Source organism: Amblyraja radiata, chromosome 4 (assembly GCF_010909765.2).
Source record: "Amblyraja radiata isolate CabotCenter1 chromosome 4, sAmbRad1.1.pri, whole genome shotgun sequence".
NCBI lineage: Eukaryota > Metazoa > Chordata > Chondrichthyes > Rajiformes > Rajidae > Amblyraja > Amblyraja radiata.
Genome location: NC_045959.1, coordinates 56,637,800 through 56,659,183, shown reverse-complemented (window position 1 = coordinate 56,659,183; position 21,384 = coordinate 56,637,800). Strand labels below are relative to the sequence as shown.

Sequence of the window (21,384 nt, the reverse complement as noted above, 5' to 3'; positions counted from 1 at the left end):
TCTAGATAGCTGATTAACTGCCGACTCAGCGACAGGATTTAATTGGGGTTTTAAACAAAGGAAAGCCATGCTTCCTTTAGAGATACAGCGTGGCAAGGCCCACCATGTCCACGCCGACCAGCAATCACCCATACACTGGTTCTATCCTACACACTAGGGACAATTTACAGAAGCCAATTAACCTGCAAAGCTGCACGGCTTTGGAGTGTGAGAGGAAACTGGAGCACCTGAAAACACATGTAGGTAAGAACATGCAAACTCCACATGGACAGTGCCCGAGGTAGGGATCAACCCCGGGTCACTGGCGCTGTGAGGTAGGAGCTCTACCAGCTGCACCACTGTGCCGCCCCAATAATCCAAAAACAAAGTGCACCCCCCTTGTGTCCTTTAGTTTTATAACCGGCATCGGCAGTTTTTTCCTTCTCTGTGCTCTTCACAGCTTCCACCCAACACAACGTGAAAGGCAAAATGCTAGTGTCTGAAGAAGTGTCCCGACCCAAAATGTCACCTGTCCATGTTCTCCAAAGATGCTGCCTGACCCGCTGAGCTGTTCCAGCACTTGGTGCATGGATCTGTCAGTGCAGCTCCAGAAGATGTGCGTTTGTGGACACAGAGATCTGGGAGACTGGGGCACAGACAGGTCTCGGCGTGTGTCTGTGCACGGTCAGGGCTTGGAACAGCAGACACACCATATGGCAATAAATTACCCGGCAGATTTTACTGTCAGCTGGGAAACTGACCCATTAGATTTGTACATGGCCAAGCTTACACCCGATGTACCGCTTGGAAACCAGTTATTCAGCCCCTCTGTTCTCTGCTGACACATCTTGCTCCATCCCGCTTTACAGATGCAGCACAGAAACAGGCCCTTCTGACCACAAAGTCCGCGCCAACCAGCGACCACCCCGTACACTAGCACTATCCTATACACTAGGGGCAATTTACAATTTACATAAGCCGAGTAACCTACAAACCTGTACATCTTCTGAAACCGGAGCACGAGTTTCGTTCTCCCTGTGACCACGTGGGTTTTCACTGGGTGCGCCCACACTACAAAGGCGTACAGATTTGTAGGTTAATCGGCATTGGTAAAAATTGAAATTGTCCTTGTTGTACAGGATAGTGGTAGTGTGCGGGGTGATCGCTGGTCGGCGCGGACTCGATGGGCCAAAGGGCCTGTTTCCACACTGCATCTCAAAATTAAACTAAACTAATGTGCAGGAAGGAACTGCAGATGCTGGTTTACACCGAAGATAGCCAAAATGCTGGAGTAACTAGGGGGACAGGCAGCATCTGTGGAGAAAAGGGACAGGGTGACGTTTCAGGTCGAGACCCTTCTTCAGACTAAACTATTGGCGAGCACTAATACGGCCTCGTGAGCAAGAAGCAGTGGATTATCACCGTGGGAAGGGTGTGTAATCTTTGTCTCGCTATTCGAGAGACGGCTGCTTGCTTGCTCTTTTGGGGCTGGTGCGTGGAATTTTACAAGAGGCTGATAGCGGGCACTTTACAAAGCTCGGAAATATGCGAGGCATTTTTATTTCTGCACCACAACCTGCTCTCTGTGTCAGAGAGCCGCCGATTGAAATAAAGCAGTGGGGAGCTCAGCATTCCGTTCCTCGAGTGGGTGTGATGTGACATTGTTATCCCAGTGTGATTAGCAAGGCTGTACAAACACACTCAATGCCTGGCTCAATGTTGTTTGTCCAAAACCCCTCAGCTTGCACAAACTAACCGGCAGCATCATGGATAGATAGGGCGGCCAAGAGTGCTCTCGGTACATTGGCCTTCATCAGTCAGGGTACCGAGTGTGGAAACAAAGAGCTGCAAGATTGCATGTAGAAACAAAGAACTGTAGATACTGGCTTATACCAAAGAGGGACACAAATTACTGGAGTAACTCAGGGGGTTATGCAGCATCTCTGGAGAAAAAGGATGAGAGACGTTTCGGGTTGGGACCCTTCTTCGGAGCCAAAGGTCTATAGGTTTGCAGGACTGAAGGGTCCCAACCCGAAACGTCACCCACCATTTTTATTCTGCTGAATTACTCCAGAAATTTGAGTCTAAAGAACTTCAGATGCTGGTTAATACACAAAATGAGAGTGTGAGTAAATCAGCGGGTCAGTCTGGAGAAATAGGACAGGTGACGTTTCAGATAGAGTCTGAGGAAGGGTGCCAAATTGAATAAGTCACAGGAGCAGAATTAGACCATTTGACACATGGAGTCGACTCCCCCATTAAATCATGGCTGATCTCCACTGCCTTCTCTCCATAACCCCCAACACCCTTACTAATCAAGAAACTACCCATCAACCAATCCGCTTTAAAAAATACCTAATGACGGCCTCCATAGCCATTTGTGGCAATGAATTCCAGATTCACCACCGTCTGGCTAAAGAAATTCCTCCTCATCTCCGTTCTAACGCTACGTCCCTTTATTCTGAGGCTATGGCCTCTGGTCCTAAACTCTCCCACTAGTGGCAACATCCTCTCCACATTCACTCCATCCAGGTCTTTCACTATTCGGTAAGTTTCAATTAGGTCCCCCCCGCATCCTTCTAAACTCCAATGAGTACAGGCCCATCATATGTTACCCCACCCATTCCTGGGATAATTCTTGTACACCTCCTCAGGACCCTACAGTAAACCGGAAAGCACAGCAAGTCAAGGGTACTGCACTTCCAGAAATCTCCAGAGGAAAACAGCTGTGGAACTTAATTCCGGTTCAAAACCTTGACACACCTGACCCCAAGCACCAACCTGCTTTAATGCACAAGAACACAGCATAGGCAAGTGATGTTAGCTCAGACACTGGAAATGTCAGAAAGACATTTACTGATTGCAACCCTTTTACTTCTCTTAAATTCCCCGCACAGCACTCTCTGGTGAATACTGTCCTCTGTTCTATCCCTAGAAGATAGATACAAAATGCAGGAGTAACTCAGCAGGTCAGGCAGCATCTCTGGAGATAAAAGGATAGGTGACGATTCGGGTCAGGAACAGTCTTCAGACAATGTTCCCCACCAATGCTCCATGCCTTTGCTTCCCGAGGGAATGGCTCATGTTTTGTCAATAACAACAAGGTCTACCTCACGACATAAGAGGTGGACTTCAGGCAAGAATCCACTTAGGGCAGCAGGGGGGGGGGGGGGGGGGGGGACAGTGGTAGATTTGTTGCCTTACAGCGCCAGAGACTCAGGTTTGATCCTGACTATGCACGCTGTCTGTATGGAGTTTGTACGTTCTCCCTGTGACCGTGTGGGTTTCACCCGGGTGCTCCAGTCACCACCCACACTCGGGGTTGCGGGGTTGTAGGTTAATTGGCCCTGTGTAAATTGCCCCTAGTGTGTAGAGTGGACGAGAAGGTGGGATAACGTAGAACTAGCATGAACGGTGGTCGGAGTGGACTCGGTGGGTCAGCACAGCAACGGTGGGCCGAAGGGCCTGTTTCCACGCTTTATCTCTAAACTGAACTAAATATAACACGGCCCACATTTTGAAGCATCGTTCCAAAGATTGGCAGGGATGGAAGAATTCCAGTGACCTTTCAATACCTGACCAGCAAAGACGTCAGCTGGACAAAATTATCAACATGGTGACCTATTTCCAGGAGTGATGTAAGTAAGTACACGGAAACATGCAAGGAGCTGCCTTGCAGGAATTTTAACCAAATACATCTAACACCTCAGGGAAAAAACAGTCTTTTAAAAAGGCTTTTAGCCAAGTGCAGAAACCATTATCGCAACAGGGGCATGTGGCCAGCCTACACTCAACACGTTCCATTGTTCAGCTCAGGGCAGACACATAGGGGCACGCACAGGGACAACAGGGGCACAGGCGCACGCACGCGGGCACAGAACACACAGGCAGATGGGGAAACTACGGTCCTGGTGGCATTGGCCCACATACACTGACCATGTGAGCACGTGCAAACAGGGGTGTAGGAACACACAGAGATGGGCACACAACACATGGGCCCAGGGGGGTACGCAGACAGGAGGGGAGGCGGAAAAACTGGGGAAGACGTACGGGCACCCAAACGCACATGCACATGAGAATGGGGCGAGGTACACTACACACAGGGGTACACAACGCACATGAGCTCAAGAGAGCACACACAGAAAAACAAGAGGGTCAGACACACACACACACGCGTTTGGGTACACAACAAACACGGGCACAGAGAATAACGGAGGGACAGGCACACGTATGAGCGCACACAGGTGGGGGACACACGCACACAATACACAGGGAATCTTAGTGCCCAGCCATTGTGCATCACAAAGTATGGCAGGGCCGACAAGCTTCAGGTTAGCATCCTGTCAGCGTGGAGCACTCTTGCTTTCCATATGCAACAATACAACCTTCCCTGCGATCCCTACACGCCATGCGAAAAGCTGGGAACCGCAGAGGGCTTACAAAAGCAACATCACAAATACAGCACCTCATATTTTGCGTAGGCGGGCAGCTTACTAACCCAGCGGTATGAATCTTGATTTAACTTCAAGTAACCCTTGCATCTCCTCTCTCTGTCCCTCCCCCACCCTAGTCATTGTTCTAGTTTCACCGAAGATGCTGTCATCGTGAGCGCCACCTTTCCTTGATCATCATTGCTGGCTTTGATTTGTCCTTTTCCATACATTTGAGTCCCTTGTTCTTTGTACCGTTTCATATCTCTAGTTTCCCTCTCCCCTAACTCTCAGTCTGAAGAAGGGTCTCGACCCGAAACATCACTGAGTCCGTGTTCTCTGGAGATGCTGCCTGACCCGCTGAGGTACTCCAGCTTTTTGTGTCTATCTTCAGCACAAATACCACCTCCTCCACCCTTCTGCCAAGCACCTGGGGTCTGTGGTGGAGATTTTCAGTTAATCAGCCTGATGTGAGTCAAGGACAGAGAGAGGCGCCGTTGGAAATACTCCGGTTACCCTGCCCAATCCGGAGAGGAGTAGGACGTGACGTGTTGCCAGGTAGTGCTTTGCACCTCAACAGCAACAAAGCCTGGGATTTATATTTGTCTCACACCATTTAACCTACTTTCCTGTACCCAACCACACCTAGACGCAGCTGCACTCTGCTGTTTCATTCTTCACTCCACCTGTCATCTTGATTACATTTTACTGATGCCTCAGTGTCACCTTCCCCTCAGCTCAGGCGGCACGGTGGCGCAGCGGTAGAGTGCTTGCAGCGCCGGAGACCCGGGTTCAATCCCGACTACGGGTGTTGTCTGCACGGAGTTAGTATGTTCTCCCCGTGACCTGCGTCGGTTTTTTCTTGAGATCTTCGGTTTCCTCCCACACTCAAGACTTGTAGGTATGGAGGTAAATTGGTTTGGTAAAAATTGTCTCTGGTATGCGAGTGTGTGTGTAGGATAGTGTTAATATGCGGGGATCGCAGGTCGGCGCGGACCCGGTGGGCCGAAGGGCCTGTTTCCGCGCTGTATCTCTAAACTAAACTAATCACCTTTTTCCTTGATTGTCTGCTTTGATCTGTCGTTTTCACACCTTACCCCTTCATATCACTCGTCTACCTCTATCCTGACTCGGTCTGAAGAAGGGTCTCGACCTGAAACATCACCCATTCTTTCTCTCCAAAGATGCTGCCTGTCCCGCTGAGTGACTCCAGCATTTTGTGTCTATCTTCAGTGTAAACCAGCATCTGCAGTTCCTTCCTACCACCTTTTGTATTCTGGGTTGGCTTAATAAATTTAGTTTACAGCGTGCAAACAGGTCTTTCAGCCCACCAAGTCTGTGCCGACCAGCGATCACCCCCACACGCCAGAGAAATTTCACAAAAGCCAATTAACCTACAAACCCGCATGTCTTGGGGATTTGGGAGAAAACAAGAGCAGCCGGAAGGTAACCCAGCCAGTTACAAGGAGAACTTACAAACTCCACAGGCCGACAGCACCCGCGGTCAGGATCGAACCCGGGCCTCTGGCACCGCGAGGCAGCAACTCTACTGCTGTGCCACCGTGTCAGTAGTCATCTGTAGTATTATCGGACTAAATTGGATAGCACGCAATCAAAAGCTTCTCACTGTCCCTCGGTACATGTGACTAACAAACATAAACCAGGGAATAAAGGAACCATGGCAGCCATATTAGGAGCACCCAGAGAAAGGAACCAGATATTAAGTCTGAGAAGGTAAACAATTCTCACTTGCTGCAGCTTTAAAGCCACCTTAATGCAGGTAGATATAATCAACAATAATACAATAAATGAATAATCACCAATATTAGGTAACCATAGTAAAACCAAAGTTCATAGTGCCAAAAACAAAGTCTGCAGAAGATCATAGTTGCCGAGGTCTGGTCCACCAAGGCCTTCTGAATTTCCCAGTTGCCAACCATTTCAACTTCTCCATCCCATTCCCACACTGAGCTTTCTGTCTACACCCCCCCCCCCCCCCCCCCCACAAACTCTTACTTTCAGTCTGAAGTAGGTTCCTGACCTGAAACGTCGTCCATCATTTTTCGCCAGCGATGCTGCCTGACCCTCTGAGTTACTCCAGCACTTTGTGTCTACCTTTGGTATAAACCTACAAATGTAACCAGTCAAAACAGTCTCTACTGTACACCTGTAGTCGAATAGAGTATTCACCAACATGGGCGGCACTGCAGTAGAGTTGCTGCCTCACAGCACCAGACCCTGGTTCAATCCTGACTTCGGGTGCTGTCTGTATGGAGTTTATACATTCTCCCAGTGACCTGCCTAGGTTTTCTCTGGGATCTCTGGTTTCTTCCCACACTCCAAAGACATACAGATTTGTAGGTTAATTGGCTTGGTACAATTGTAAAGTGTCCCTGTTGTGTGTAGGGTAGTGTTAGTGTTGAGAGCAAGGTGGTAAAGATACACAGCAGGTAGAACTGCTGCCTCACAGCGCTAGAGGCCTTGGGTGCTGTCTGTACAGAGTCTGTACATTCTCCCTGTGAACACGTCGGTTTTTGCCCACATCTCAAAGATGTAAAGGTTTGTAGGTTAATTGGCCTCTGTGGGGGGGGTGGGGGGGGGAAGCCACCAGTGTGTAGGGAGGGGGTGCTAATGTGTGATAACATAGAACTAGTGTGAACGGGTTATCAATGGTCAGCATGCACTCTGTGGGCCGAAGGACCTGTTTCTATGCTGAGTCTCTCGGTCCGACTAGCATTGAGACACAAGCAACTGCAAATGCTGGAATCTCAAGCAAAAGTGCTGGAGGAACTCTGCGGGTCAGGCAGCATCTGTGGAGGGAATGGACAGGCAACAGTTTGGGACGGGAACCGTCTACAAACCAGATTGTTCTTGTGGCACCATTAAGAATTTCATTGTTCTATCTGGGACATATGACAACACTCTTGACTCTTGCATTCTGTTTAATCCACGGAGGTGGGAGATTGCAACCTTCACGTGGTCCATCCTGTTTCGACAAATGCAATCAACCTGGCATGCACAAACAGAACAAGTTGTCTTACAACTTTAGGCTGTGCACGCCATACGCAAGAAGAAGTGTTTAACCCATCAGTTACAGAAGCAGAATTAGGCCATTCAGACCATCAAGTCTACTCCGCCATTCAATCATGGCTAATCCATTTTTCCCTTTCAACCCCATTCTCCTGCCTTCTCCCCATAACCCCTGACACGCGTACTAATCAAGAATCTATCAATCTCCACCATAAAAATACCCAATGACGGCCTTCACCGCCATCTGTGGCAATGAATTCCAGATTCACCACCCACCGACTAAGGAAATCCCTCCTCATCTCCTTTCTAAAGGTACATCCTTTTATTCTGAGGCTGTGCTCTCTGGACTAGTGGAAACATCCTCTCCACATCCACTCTATCCAGGCCTTTCACCATTCAGTAAGTATCGATCTTCCTCCTCTACTCCGACTCATCATTACCCACTATTTCGTCCAAGAACGTACAGTCTGTGATAAGATTTACTGCAGACTGATCTCCCTCTAAAACCTCCTGCGTGCTGCAATCATTAGGTTTGAGTGGAGCAATGACTTCATTACATTGTATTGATCAGCCCTCAGACAAAGACCCTGGAAATATTGATCACTGAAGAACATACATAAAAAAAAGGAATGCCGGACGATTTTCCAACGCCAGAGCCACATCGTGCACAATCACTTGCAGCCACAACTGATCAAATATATCTCTCTTTTCCTCTACAAACATAACGCATCTTTAGGCAGAAAAGATCAGACACTGAATCGATTCCGTTTCTGGCCAGCACATCAGCAGCCCACGTTAGGAGAATCAATATCCTCCATTTCACCACTGCCTACACACGCACAAGAACACACAGACACTGATGTGAAGGCAGTAGCAGTGGAGAGCACGGCATCACAGCACTGCGAGATCAGAGCCGGAGCCAAAACGGCTCAAGGCTACAGCAAGGATGGGGTAGTCACACTTAGACTGGGTAGACATGGCGGAGAATAGAAACAAGGGACGGTGGCACAGCGCCAGACTTGCTTTCTTACAGTACCACAGACCCAGCGGGTCGGGCAGCATCCGTGGAGGGAATGGGCAACTAAAGAAGAGTCCTAACCCGAAGCGTCACATGTCCATCCATTCCCTTCACGGATGCTGCCTGACATTGCGGCACAGAGGTAGAGCTGCTGCCTTACAGTGCCAGAGAGCCAGATTCGATCCTGACTACGGGTGCTGTCTGTATGGAGTTTGTACGATCTCCCCGTGACCACGTGGGTTTTCTCCGTGTGTTCCAGTTTCCTCCCATGTCCAAAGACATACAGGTTTGTTGGTTAATTGGCTTTGGTAAAATTGTCAATTGTCCCTAGTGTGCAGGATAGTGCTCGTGTACGGGTGATCGATGGTTGGCGCGGACTCGGTGGGTCTGTTTCCGCGCTGTATCTCTGAATTGAATGAAAGCTGGAATCTCAAGCAAATCACACAAAGTTCAGTTTAGTTTAGAGACAAAACGTGGATAGGGGCCCTTTGGCCCACTGAATCCACGCTGTCCAGCGATCACCAGTTCACACTAGTTCTATATTATCTCACTTTCTCATCCACTCCCTACACACTAGGGACAAATTACAAAGGACAAATGAACCTACAAACCCGTCTGAAGAAGGGTTTCGGGCTCGAAACGTTGCCTATTTCCTTCGCTCCATAGATGCTGCTGCACCCACTGAGTTTCTCCAGCATTTTTGTCTACCTACAAACCCGCATGTCTTTGGAGTGTGGGGGGGAAACTGGAGCACCCGACGGAAACCAACACCTTCACAGGGAGAACATACAAAATAAAATCCTTAAATTGTTAATACTTTGGGGGCACGGATCACCAAGGGGCTGAAAGGCCTGTTTCCATGCTACACGAATCAATGACTGGACTTCATCATATACAAAAAGCAGATAGGAGAGAGAACAAAACAAGCAGCTAAAATTAGCACGCAAAACACATCATGATGCATTACTGTCAAAACACGTGGAAAATTAATTAAAATCACAACTCATTATAGCAGGCTATTTGGCCCTGATGTTCGTGCGATATTCTTTCCCCAAAGATGGGTCTCGACCCGAAACCTACCTATTCCTCTTCTCCAGAGATGCTGTCCGCCCGTTGAGTTACTCCAGCTTTTTGTGTCTATCTTTCCCCATTGCCCTTTGTGTTTCTATTATCTAGTTTAGGTTTAGTTCAGAGATACAACGTGGAAATAGACCCTTCAGCCCACCATGTCCGCGCCGACCATTGATCACACTAGTTCTACATTATCCCACTTTCTCATCCACTCCCTGCACAATGGAGGGGGGGGGGGGGGGGGGGGGGAAAGAGATTTACAGAGGGCCAATTAACTTACAAACCTGTACATCCTTTGGGATGTGGGAGGAAACCGGTGCACCCAGAGGAAACCAATTGGTCACAGGGAGTATGTACAAACTCCACACAGACAGCATCTGAGGTCAGGATCGAACCTGGGTCTCTGGTGCTGTGAGGCAGCAGCTCTATCAGCAGTGCCACTGTGCCACCCATTATCGCTCCAGTTTATTGTTTAAATCAAGAATGATCTGCTTCCAATGAGCAACAATTAGAGCAGTCCTGAGCCACTATCTACCTCATTGGAGACCCTCGGACTATCTTTGACCGGTCTTTATCTTGCACTAAATGTTATTCACATTATTCCCTTCATCGTGCATCTGTACACCGTGGATGGCTCGATTGGAAGAATGTAGTCTTTCCACTGGCTGGTTAGCACACAACACGATTTTCGCTGTTCCTCGGTACACGTGACAATAAACTCAACTCAACAGTTGAGTTAACAACAGTTAGAGTTAACTGTGTGGGCAAGATGGGCCGAAGGGCCTGTTTCCACACTGCATCACTCTATAACTGGTTATTATTAGTAAAAGCACAAAGACGCGAGCTAAAGGTTGGGCAGGATAAAACTTTATGGCATGGCAGGAGGGTGAGGGGTGAGCTGCATCAAACCATGAAGGGAATAGACACCGTCTTTTACCCAGGGTAGGAGAATCAAGAACCAGAGGACATGGGTTTAAGGGAAAGGATTTTAGGAACCCAAGAGGCAACTTTTTCCAACTGACAGAGAAGGTGTTTGAGGCAGGTACCAGAACAGCATTTAAAACACATTTGGATAGTACATGGGTACCAATGGTACTTGAAATTGCATTTAAAAGATATTTGGTTTGGGAAGGTTTAAAGGGATATGGACCAAATGTAAACAACCCTCACAGCAACTAGAGAGCGGTCCTGAGCTGCTATTTACCTCATTGGAGACCCTCAAACTATCTTTAATCAGACTTTATTGACATTTATCTTGCACAAATTCCCTATATCCTGTATCTGTACACTGTGGACGGCTTGATTGTAAACTCATTGTCTTTCCGCTGACTGGTTAGCACACCACAAAGAAGTTTTTCACTGTACCTCGGTACATGTGACAATAAACGAAACCAAACCAAACTAAATGCGGGCAAATGGCACTAGCCTAGTTACTTGGTTAGAATGGGAGAGTTGGGCCGAAGGGCCTACTTCCGTGCTGTATGACTCTGTGCCTACGTTCAACTTGGAGGACTCATTGAGATTCCCTTGGGCACAGGCTTGCCACGCCTGTCCAACAGTGGGGTGAAACAACGTCACCGCGGAGTCAGAGATCACCACGAGACGCATCGAAGCATTTGATGATCGGGCATCTGTGGGCGAGCGAGAGATCTCCCCTATATGGCTTTGACACACACAAGCGGAATGGAGATCAAAGAACACTGACAGTTTATTAACAAAACTGAACACTTAGCATGTTACTCTGACAAGCTCCCATGCACAGGCAATGCCATCGGAATGACAACGAGCAGCAAACAACTCCCAGTCTATTCTTCCAAAGGGGGAATTGGCCTCGCTTCCCAGTTTAACCTCGCGTATCACTACAGCCTCACTAATATTTCCCTGCCTGCCTCTTGCTGCTCCAAATTAAGCTCGCTCAGTCTAGTGGCCACAGTGCAAGGAATTGAATATCAAACCTCTGCAGGCAATATCCTCAAGAGGCAACAGTGTTTTACTGCCGGTGCCCCTAGCTTCACCTTGAACTTGGAGGAAGTGGCAGGAGTCAAAGGTGAAGTTGTTGTGGGCGAAGATCAGCTCCACTAGACGGACGAGGAAGAAATATATATATGATACTGGTTCACCGCCGATTTTCTGGCAACTGATGGTCTGGCATCTCCTTTAATCCAGACAAAACTACGAGAGGGCACTTGAAATCTCGCCTCCACCCCCGGAGGTCCGCCCCCACCTGAACATATGGCACCCAGGCCAGGTGAGGCGGCTGATCGACTTCATCAGCACTTCCACGGCCAATTGACGGGTCGGATTTGACCCCTGCGGCCGGGGCTCTGGAACTCGGGCCCACATTATCGGAGGGGGTCTTCCGGGCTAGATTTCAAGCGTGCTCTCATAACTTTGTCCGGACTACCATTTGCCGGAATAAGTGGTGGTGGACCTGTACTTTTTGAAGGCTACAGAAGAGACTTGCCATTACATGCAAGTCAAAGCGAAATAGTTTTTTCGCCTAAGATAAATTCCCCGGACTCATTCTAGCAATTGTATAAGACACCTTATCTGCCGCGATTAAAACTCACTGCCCCAACCAGTCAGTGTTTAAACACAAGGATACGGTTAATGAATGAGTAATCTCGAACACACAAACTTTGGAAACAGTACTTAGGCAACAGATATCTCACATCAGGTATGTGCTAACTGTTACGTACACGAAAGATTATTTATATTAGACCGTAAACATTTGTATTCAATTCATATTTAAAGTAAAGGTGACATACTAGGAAGCATACAGCACAGACACAGGCCATTCAGCCCAATTGGTTCATGCAAACCAATATGACCATCTAAGCAAAAAAGCAGAAATAAAGCACAGAAGATGCTGGTTTACACCAAAGATAGACGCAAAGTGCTGGAGTAACTCAGAGGGTCAGGTAGCATCTCTGGAGAAAAATGTTTTGGGTCAGGACCCTTATTCAGTCTTTTTTTTACCTCCAGAGATGGTGCCATGTGCCGCGTTATGCCAGCACTGTGTATTTATCTTTGCCCATCTAAGCAGTTCCATTTGCCTGCATTTGACCCCTCTCCTTTTAAACTTTTAACCATGTATTTCTCTACATGTTTCTTGAACATGGCGATAGTACCAGCCTCAACTAAGTCCTCTGGCAGCACGTTCCATACAAGCACACCCTTGGTGTGAAAAAGTTACCCCTCAGGTTCCTAATAAATCTTTCCACCCTCACCTTAAACCTATGTCCTCTGATTCGCGATTCCCCAACTCTGCGTAAAAGACTGCGCATTTACTCCGTCTATTCCTCTCTTGGTCTTATACAACTCGATAAAATCACCCCTCAGCCCCTGGGCAAAAAAACTGTACGTTTATCCGATCAAGTCCTGTCATAATCTTGTACACCTCTGTAAGAATCACCCCTCATCCTGCAAGGAATAAAGTCCTCGCCTGCTCAGCCTCTCCGTTATTCGTAAAATCTTCACTGGACATCACACAGAACACCAAAAAATATCAGAGTGATGTAGGTTTCACATACATGGAGCTAGTTCCCATCCAGTGTCCTTTCAGAGTCATCTCCCAAGCCCCTGCTTGTGCAACAGAGCATCACAAGGGCACAGAAAGACGTCAGCACATCGGGCCACCATCGCCCATCTACAGGAGCGAGGGGACTGTCGAAGAGCAAGCAGGGACATCGGGCTGAGTGGCCTCACTTGTGAACTGCCTAGGTATGGTCTACTGTATAATTGTACCGGGTTGTATGAAAAAACAAAGCACTTCACTGTACCTAGGTGACATTAAAGAATCATTGAATCGTCCAGAGAAGCTGTCTGACCTGCTGAATTGCTCCAGCATTGTGTGCCCATTGCAAGATTCTTTCATTCACTCCCACTGCCACTCTTTCTCCCAAGTCCTGCAAATTACCAGGAATGAACCCGACCAACAATCTTCGCAAAACCACAGCAGTCAGCAAACATTTGGAAGACCATCCAAAACATTTTGAATTCCACATCAAGGTCGGGTATAGAGAATGTAGAACGGTACAGAACAGGAACAGACCCACCAGCCCACAGCATCTGTGCCAAACATGATGGCAAGATAACCTAACCTCATCTACCAGTCCAAAGACCCAACGCGAAACATCGCCTAGCCATGCTCGCCAGAGATGCTGCATGACCCACTGAATTACTCCAGCACATTGTGTCTTTTGTTGTAAACCAGCATCTACAGTCCCTTCTATTAATCACATCATCGGACTTTACATTAGGCTTGAGAAATACAGTGTGGAAACAGGCCCATCGAGTCTGCGTCGACCAGTGATCACTCCGTACACTAGCACTATCCTACACACAGAATTGGGACAATTAACTGTTTTACCGAAGCTAATTAACCCTCAAACATGTATGTCGCAGGAGTGTGGAAGGAAACCCACATGGACATGGGGAGAATGTACAAACTCTGTACAGACAGCACCCGTAGCCAGGATCAAATCCAGGTCTCTGGTGCTGTAAAGCAGCAACTCTATCACTGCACCACCGACACATGATCTATATCTCTCCATTCCCAGCATATCCATGTCTTGGGACTCTTGTCTATCTAAAAGCCTCCCAAGCACTACTATGGAACCTGCCTTCATCACCACTGGCACCACATTCCTGGCACCCACCACTCTGTCCTGTGCATCTCCTTCAAACGTTGCCCCACTGTCCTTAAAGCTAAGGAATCTGGTCTTTGAATCTGAAGAAGGGTCTCGGCCCGTAATATCACCATTCCTTTTCTCCAGAGATGCTGCCTGACCCGCCGAATTGCTGCAGCACGTTGCATCTATCTTTGACATTTCCACCCTGGGAAAAAGAATCTGACTGCCGACCTTTTCTATGCTCTCATGGTTATAGATAGAGCACAGGTAGATAGGGTGGTCAAAAAGGCTTTCAGCACATGGGCCTTTATAAGTCAGAGTATTTAGTATTGAAGTTGGGAGGTCTTGTTGCAGTTAGATGTATTGGTGAGGCCACATTTAGACTAATGTGTTCAGTCTTGGACACCTTGTTAAGATGATGTCAAGCTGGAAAGGGTACAGAGAAGATTTACGAGGATGTTGCCAGGACTCGAGGGCCTGAGCTAGAGGGAGAGGTTGGGCAAACTAGGACTCTATTCCTTGGAGCACAGGAAGATAAAGAGTGATCTTATAGAGGTGTACACAATCATGAGAGCAACAGATTGAGTAAAAGTATGGTCTCCTTCCCAGAGAGGTGGAATCGAGAACCAGAGGGCTTGTGTTTACGGTGAGGAGGGAAAGATTTAATAGGAACCCGAGGGAAAACTTTTTTATGTTGCACAAAGTGTGGCGGGTGCATGGAACGAGCTGCCGGAGGAGATTGAGGCAGGTACTATCGCAACATTTAAGAAACATTTAGACAGGTTGTAGAGGGATATGGGCCAAACATAGACAGGCGGGACTAGTGTAGATGGGCCACCTTTGTCGGTGTGGGCAAGTTGGGCCAAAGGTCCCATTTCCACGCTGTATTCTATGACTAGTTTCATATACTTCAATCAAGTCTCTCTTCAACTTACATTTGAGAAAGCAATCTAGGTTTACCTAACCTCCCCCTGTAGCTGGTGCCCTCCAATGCCAGCATTGTGGCAACCCCAGCTATTGTGCTAGCATTTATTTTGAGAGGGTTAGAATACAAAAACAAGGATGTAATGCTGAGGCTTTATATGGCATCGGTGATACAGCATTTGGAGTATTGTGAGCAGTTTTGGGCCCCATATCTGAGGACGGATGTGCTGGCACTGGAGAGGCTCCAGAAAAGGTTTACGAGGATGATCCCAGGAATGAGTATGTTAACACAAAAAGCTGGAGTAACTCAGTGGGACAGGCAGCATCTCTGGTTTTGGGTCGAGACCCTTCTTCAGGTCTCGACCCGAAAAGTCCACCATTCCTTCACTCCAGAGATGCTGCCTGTCCCGATGAGTTACTCCAGCTTTTTGTGTCCATCTTCGGTTTAAACCAGCATTTGCAGTTCCTTTTTGCACATGAGTACGTTAACCTATGATGTGCGTTTGACGGCACTGGGCCTGTACTCACTGGCACTTAGAAGGATGAGGGGAAAACCTCATTGAAAAATACAGAATAACAAACGGGCTGGATAGAGGGAATATTTCCACCAGAGGGAGAGTCTAGGACCAGAGGGCACAGCCTCAGAATACAAGGACGTACCTTTAGAAAGGAGATGAGGAGGAATTTCTTTAGTCAGAGGGTGGTGAATCTGTGGAATTCATTGCCACAGAAGGCTGTGGAGGCCGTCAATGGAGATTTTTATGGTGGAGATGACAGAGTCTTGATTAGTGCGGGTGTCAGGGATTATGGGGAGAAGGCAGGTGAATGGGGCTGAGAGGGAAAGATAGGTCAGCCATGATTGAATGTAGACCTGATGATCCGAAGGGCTCATTCTGCTCCTGGAACTTATGAAACCTCTAAGGCATGCTGTGTGATTTGGAATCTTACCAGAACTGCCCGTTAGTTAATCATGGACCGGCCCTCGGTCAACATTCAGTCACTACACGGTGAGGAATTTCTCCACTCCCCTTGTAGCCGAAGAGTGAGAGTTGTGTGTGAATAGGCCTTCGGTGTGCTACTGACGTTATGTACCACAATAGCATCACTCAGCACAGATAGAGCTTGCTCATTGCATCCCACCTGCATGGGCTCTTCGGATGAGAGCCAATTAGGGCGTCACAGTGACACAGCTGGTAGAGTTGCTGCCTCACAGCATGAGAGACCCAGGATTGATCCAGAATTTGAGTACTTTAAAGCATTTTTTTAGACATACAGCATGGAAACAGGCCCTTCGGCCCACCGTGTCCAGGCTGACCAACGATCACCCACCCGTACACTGGTTCTATCCTACACACTGGGGATTATTTACGGAGGCCAATTAACTACAAGCCTGCACGGAGTGTGGGAAATCACAGGGAGAATGTACAAACTCCATACAGAGAGCACCCAAGGTCAGGATCGAACCCATGACCCTGGCACCATAAGGCAGCAACTCTACTGCAGCGCCACCATGCTTGTTATCAAGGCACTGAAAGACTGAACATGTCAGCTAAAATATACACACACACACACACATCCCGCTTTCTTTCATTAATATTGAATTATTTTTGAGCGACAACAGGAGTCTCACCAATTCAACTCTCTCCGAAATAATCCAAAGACCCAAATCCTAATCTCAGGTCACCAACAAGGTGAAGAACGAGCTAAACACAGCCGCAAAGTACAATCCACCAGCAATGTGGACCCTTCTGGTGAGAAGTCAAGTGCTTCAGTTGCTTAAAATAACATCAATTACTAAAAGATAAACAGCCCTGCAAAATGTGCTTCCTCACATTTAACTGTTCGGGGGAGGACAGAAGGTGGACATTTCAACAGGAACACTTGCTTGTGCACTCGCTCACTTGGCACTCAATGCCACAGTGCTTCAGACCCAGTCCCCACTCAAACAAGATCCAAACCAGGCTTCCCAAAAGAGTAGATACTACAAAGGTGGATTACCATTTAGGAGAGGTTGTCCTTTGTAAATGTCTCTTGACACGACCGCATAGTAGGTATCGTCTGTAAATCCAGCCAAGCATAGTGAGATTCCATTTGCTTCCACTGTTGCCTTGGGAGGGAAATAAAAGATTGATTAATTGATTGAAAGATACAGCATGGATTCAGGCCCTTTGGCCCACTGACTCTATGCCGACCTGCTCGCACTAGTTCTGTTATCCCACTTTCACATCAACCCCATTTACCATAATCCCACTGTACGTTGCTCTCATCAACTCCCTCATACGTTACACATTAGGGACCACTTTCAGAGGGCCAATTAACCCAACTGATTAAAAAGGCCCTTTGGCCCACCAGAGTTTAGAGAGACAGCACGAAAAGGCAGAAACAGGCCCTTCGGCCCACCGAGTCCACACCAACCAGCGATCCCCACACATTATCACTACCCTAGACACACTAGTGACAATTTAACCTACATACCTGTATGTTTTTAAGAGTGTGAGAGGAAACCGAAGATCTCGGAGAAAACCCGCGCGGTCACGGGGAGAATGTACACACAGCACCAATAGTCGGGATCGAACCCAGGTCTCTGGCGCTGTAAGGCAGCAACTCTGCCGCTGCGCCACCGTGAATGTCCCAAAACATCACCTATTCCTTTTCTCCAGAGATGCTGTCTGACCTGCTGAGTTACTCCAACTTTGTGTCAATCTTCGAGTTAAACAAGCATCTGCATTGCCTTCCTGCACACCTTTACCCCACCGTGTCCACACCAACCAACGATCACCCATTCACACTAGTTCTGTGTTATCCCGCTTTCTCATCCAATCCCTACACACTAGGGGGAATTTACATGGACATCGTGGCCTGAATGAACTGTTCCTGTGCTTTACTATTCTTTATAGGTAGAAAAGGAACCGCAGATGCTGGTTCACAAAAAAAGACAAATTGCTGGAGTAACCCAGCAGGTCAGGCAGCATCACTGGATAGGTGACGTTTCGGGTCTGAAGAAGCGACCCAACCCAGAAACGTCACCTATCCATGTTCTCCAGAGATGCTGCCTGACCCGCTGAGTTACTCCAGCATTTTGAGTGTACTAGTCGTTGTTCCATTATGGGGATGAGCACATTGTTACATTGCAAGTGCACCTCCCCAACACTCTAGGCAGCTTCAGAAGTTAAGAACAAACTGAATCTAGGCCAGTAAACTTCAACCAAATAATTCCCAGTTTTAATATTTATGTAAATACTATCTACCTAAATGGAGACCCTCAGACCATCTTTGATCAGACTGTCCTTTTGCATACCTTTCATTTATTTGTTCTTTGTACCATTTCATATCTCTCGGTTCCCTCTCCCCTGCTTCACAGTCAAAACCAAATCTATTCCTTTTCTCCAGAGATGCTGCCTGACCCGCTGAGTTATTCCCGCATTTCTTGCACATCTTCGGTGTAACCCAGCATCGGCAGTTCCCTCCTACACACTTGATCAGACTTTATCTTACACTGAAAGTTAATTCACATTATTCCCTTTATCCTGTATCTGTGCACTGTGGACGGCTCGACTGTAATCATGTACAGTCTTTCCGCCGACTGGTTAACACGCAACAAATGCTTTTCATTGTACCTCGGTACACATAACAATAAACTAAACCAAACCCCCATTTACTATTGCAATTATTCCCCCCTCAACATAATACACATGAAAAAATAGACTCCAGAATCTCCATGACCAAGAGTCAAGAGTGTTATATACATATGCATAAGCACACACACGTTTACATACACACACATAAAAGCAAATAATAATCGTGCAAAAAGACTGGGGGGGAAAACAAGTGCAAAACACTCTAGGGGGGAAATCAAATTGCAGAAGGCAGTAGTAAACAGCGATTTAAATTTGCTTTCAAAATAGGTTTGTGGAGGTCAATTGTAGAGTGAATGATACGCATTAATGAGCAAAGTTCGCCTCCCAATTCCTCCCTCTGCTGTTTTTTTAAATTTTGTTGCATTTTAAACTAGTTTCCATTGTGTTAGTTCTAATCCAAACCCAAATGAAAATAAAGGGCCATTGTGATTCAAATCGACCTAAATGTGCAGCTAACGGGAAAGGCATTTCCAAATGCACGCATTCCTAACACCCCCCCCCCCTCCCCTCTCTCTCTACTCCTCCCCAACCTTCTCATGCATTGTTTCCCAATGTTAAAACTGCCCCTTTCCAAACAAAACGGTGCTGCAATCCCTCCCCCCCCCCCCCAATAAAAACACTGTGCACAAACAGCCTAAAATAAAATAATAAATCTCGCACCAGCCAGCCTTAAGGGTCACCTGCTGGAAAAACGGCGACTTTTTTTTACTGCATTGTAAGGTTTAACGCGGCGAAAGCCCCATCGCTGGGGTTTAATAACGAGCAAGGTGCAGGCAACGGGGACAATGCAGAGCAGTAAATCCCTTCACACCGCGCCGATCCTCCAAGCAATTACATCCACACATGCAAACTGCTAGTAAAAATCACAAGTCGAAGTCTTTTTGCAAATCAGCCCTCCCCGTTCACAGAACACTGAGCATTTTTGCAAACTTTAATTTAGTGCTTTCTTTAGCATAAAATAAAGAAATACAAGATATCGATTTGCAACAGAAGGGAGGGAAGTGGGAGATGTATCCTTTTTAATAATCTCCCGAGAAACAAAACGTGGCTCTGATCTCAATGTACCCGGGATTTCTCTCTCTCCCTCGGTGCTCCAAGTCCCTGTCTCTCCCCCCCCCCCCCCCCCCCCGGGTCACGATGCTGTACCTCTGTGTGCATGGCCCCCGCCTCTCACTAACTTGTCTCTCTCTCTCCACCCCCCGGGTGGTTCCCAGCTCACTTTGTCTCTCTCCCTCATCCACCGCCTCCCCTCATCTATACACACACCCTGCTAACCTCGCCCCCATCCCTTCTCTCCCCATCCATCCGTGTACCCTTCTCACCTCCAACCCATCGTCCTCTCCCCTTCCACTCCTTCACAGCCACCCGATCCCCATCCCCACTCTCTCCCCCCTATTCCCCGGCTTCTCCTGCTCCGCTCCGAAGCACCTGCGCTGCGCGGCCCGGGGATGGAGGGAAGAGAGAGGGAGGGAGAGTAGGAGGAGGATGGAGGGAGGGAGGGAGGGAGGGAGGGGATGGAGGGAGCCACTCACCTGCAGTAACGCAGCCAGCAGCACCGCCGCCGCCTCCAAGCGAACCATGGCCGCGGGGCGGCTCCGGCCTCTCCCGCCCCGGACTCCCGGCCTCCCAACCCCCGGGCTCCGGGTCCCCTCCGCCGCTGCCCGACTCCGGGTGGAGAGAGGGAATGAGAGAGCGAGCGAGCGAGAGGGAGGGAAGAAGGGAATGATGCAGGAGATGGAGCCGGCGATGGATACAAAGTGTCCCTCAGCGGATACAAAGTAGCGGCTCCGCTGCCGCTGTGCTCAGTCAGTCAGTCAGTCAGCGCAATCCCAGCTCCGACCCGCACAGCTCAGCACAGCACCGGCTGCGGCGCAGGAGGCGTCTCCTCTCCCCGCCCCGACCCCTCCCTCTCCATCCCTGCCCCTCCCTCTCCATCCCTGCCCCTCCCTCTCCATCCCTGCCCCTCCCTCCTTCTCCCTCTCCCTCGCCTCCTCTCTCTCTTTCCCAATCCCCTCCCCTCCTCCCCATCACCCCTCCTTCTTCCCCCTCCCCCCTCTCCTTCCTCTAACCTCCCCCTCTACTCCCCCCTCTCTCCCCCCTCCCCTCCCTCCCCTTCCTCTAACCTCCCCCTCTACTCCCCTCTCTCCCCTCCCCTCTCTACCCTCTCTCCCCTCCCCTCTCTCCCCTCCCCTCTCTCCCCTCCCCTCTCTCCCCTCCTCTCTCCCCCCTTCCCTCTCCCCCCCTTCCCTCTCTCCCCCCTCCCCCTCTCCCCTCCCTCTCTCTCCCCTCCCCTTCTCTCTCCCCTCTCCCCTCTCTCCCTCTCCCCCCCTCCCTCCCCTCCCCCCCCTCCCCTCCCCTCTCCCCCCGCAAGTCCCCTCCTCTCTTCCCCTCTCCCCTCTCTCCCCTCTCCCCTCCTCTCCCCCCTCTCCCCCCCTCCCCCCCCCTCTCCATCCTTTCCCGACCATTCCCAGCGCCACTCCTCCTCCCTGTCCCTCCCTCTTCGTCCTCCCTCTCTCCATCCCATGCCTGACCATTCCTCCTGCCTCCATCCCTGACTCTCCCATCTCCATCCCTGTTCCTCCCTCTCCATCCCCCTCTCCCACCCTCTCTCTGTCTTCGTACATTCCCTCCCTCTGTTACCCTCCCTCTCCCCAACTCTC

The 21,384-nt window shown here is 48.8% G+C and overlaps 1 protein-coding gene across 1 annotated transcript in view; it reads right to left on the bottom strand.

Moving 5' to 3' along the window:
* LOC116972131 (cadherin-2-like) overlaps nucleotides 1-20,603 on the bottom strand; it is a 107,081-nt gene extending 86,478 nt beyond the window's left edge. The window contains exons 1-2 of the mRNA XM_033019490.1: nucleotides 20,257-20,603; nucleotides 17,085-17,193 (exon numbers count right to left, since the gene is read on the bottom strand). Coding sequence (XP_032875381.1) covers nucleotides 17,085-17,193; nucleotides 20,257-20,304 — 157 coding nt within the window. The 5' untranslated portion in view covers nucleotides 20,305-20,603. The remainder of the gene's footprint in view (nucleotides 1-17,084; nucleotides 17,194-20,256) is intronic.
* Nucleotides 20,604-21,384: the final 781 nt, after the last annotated feature.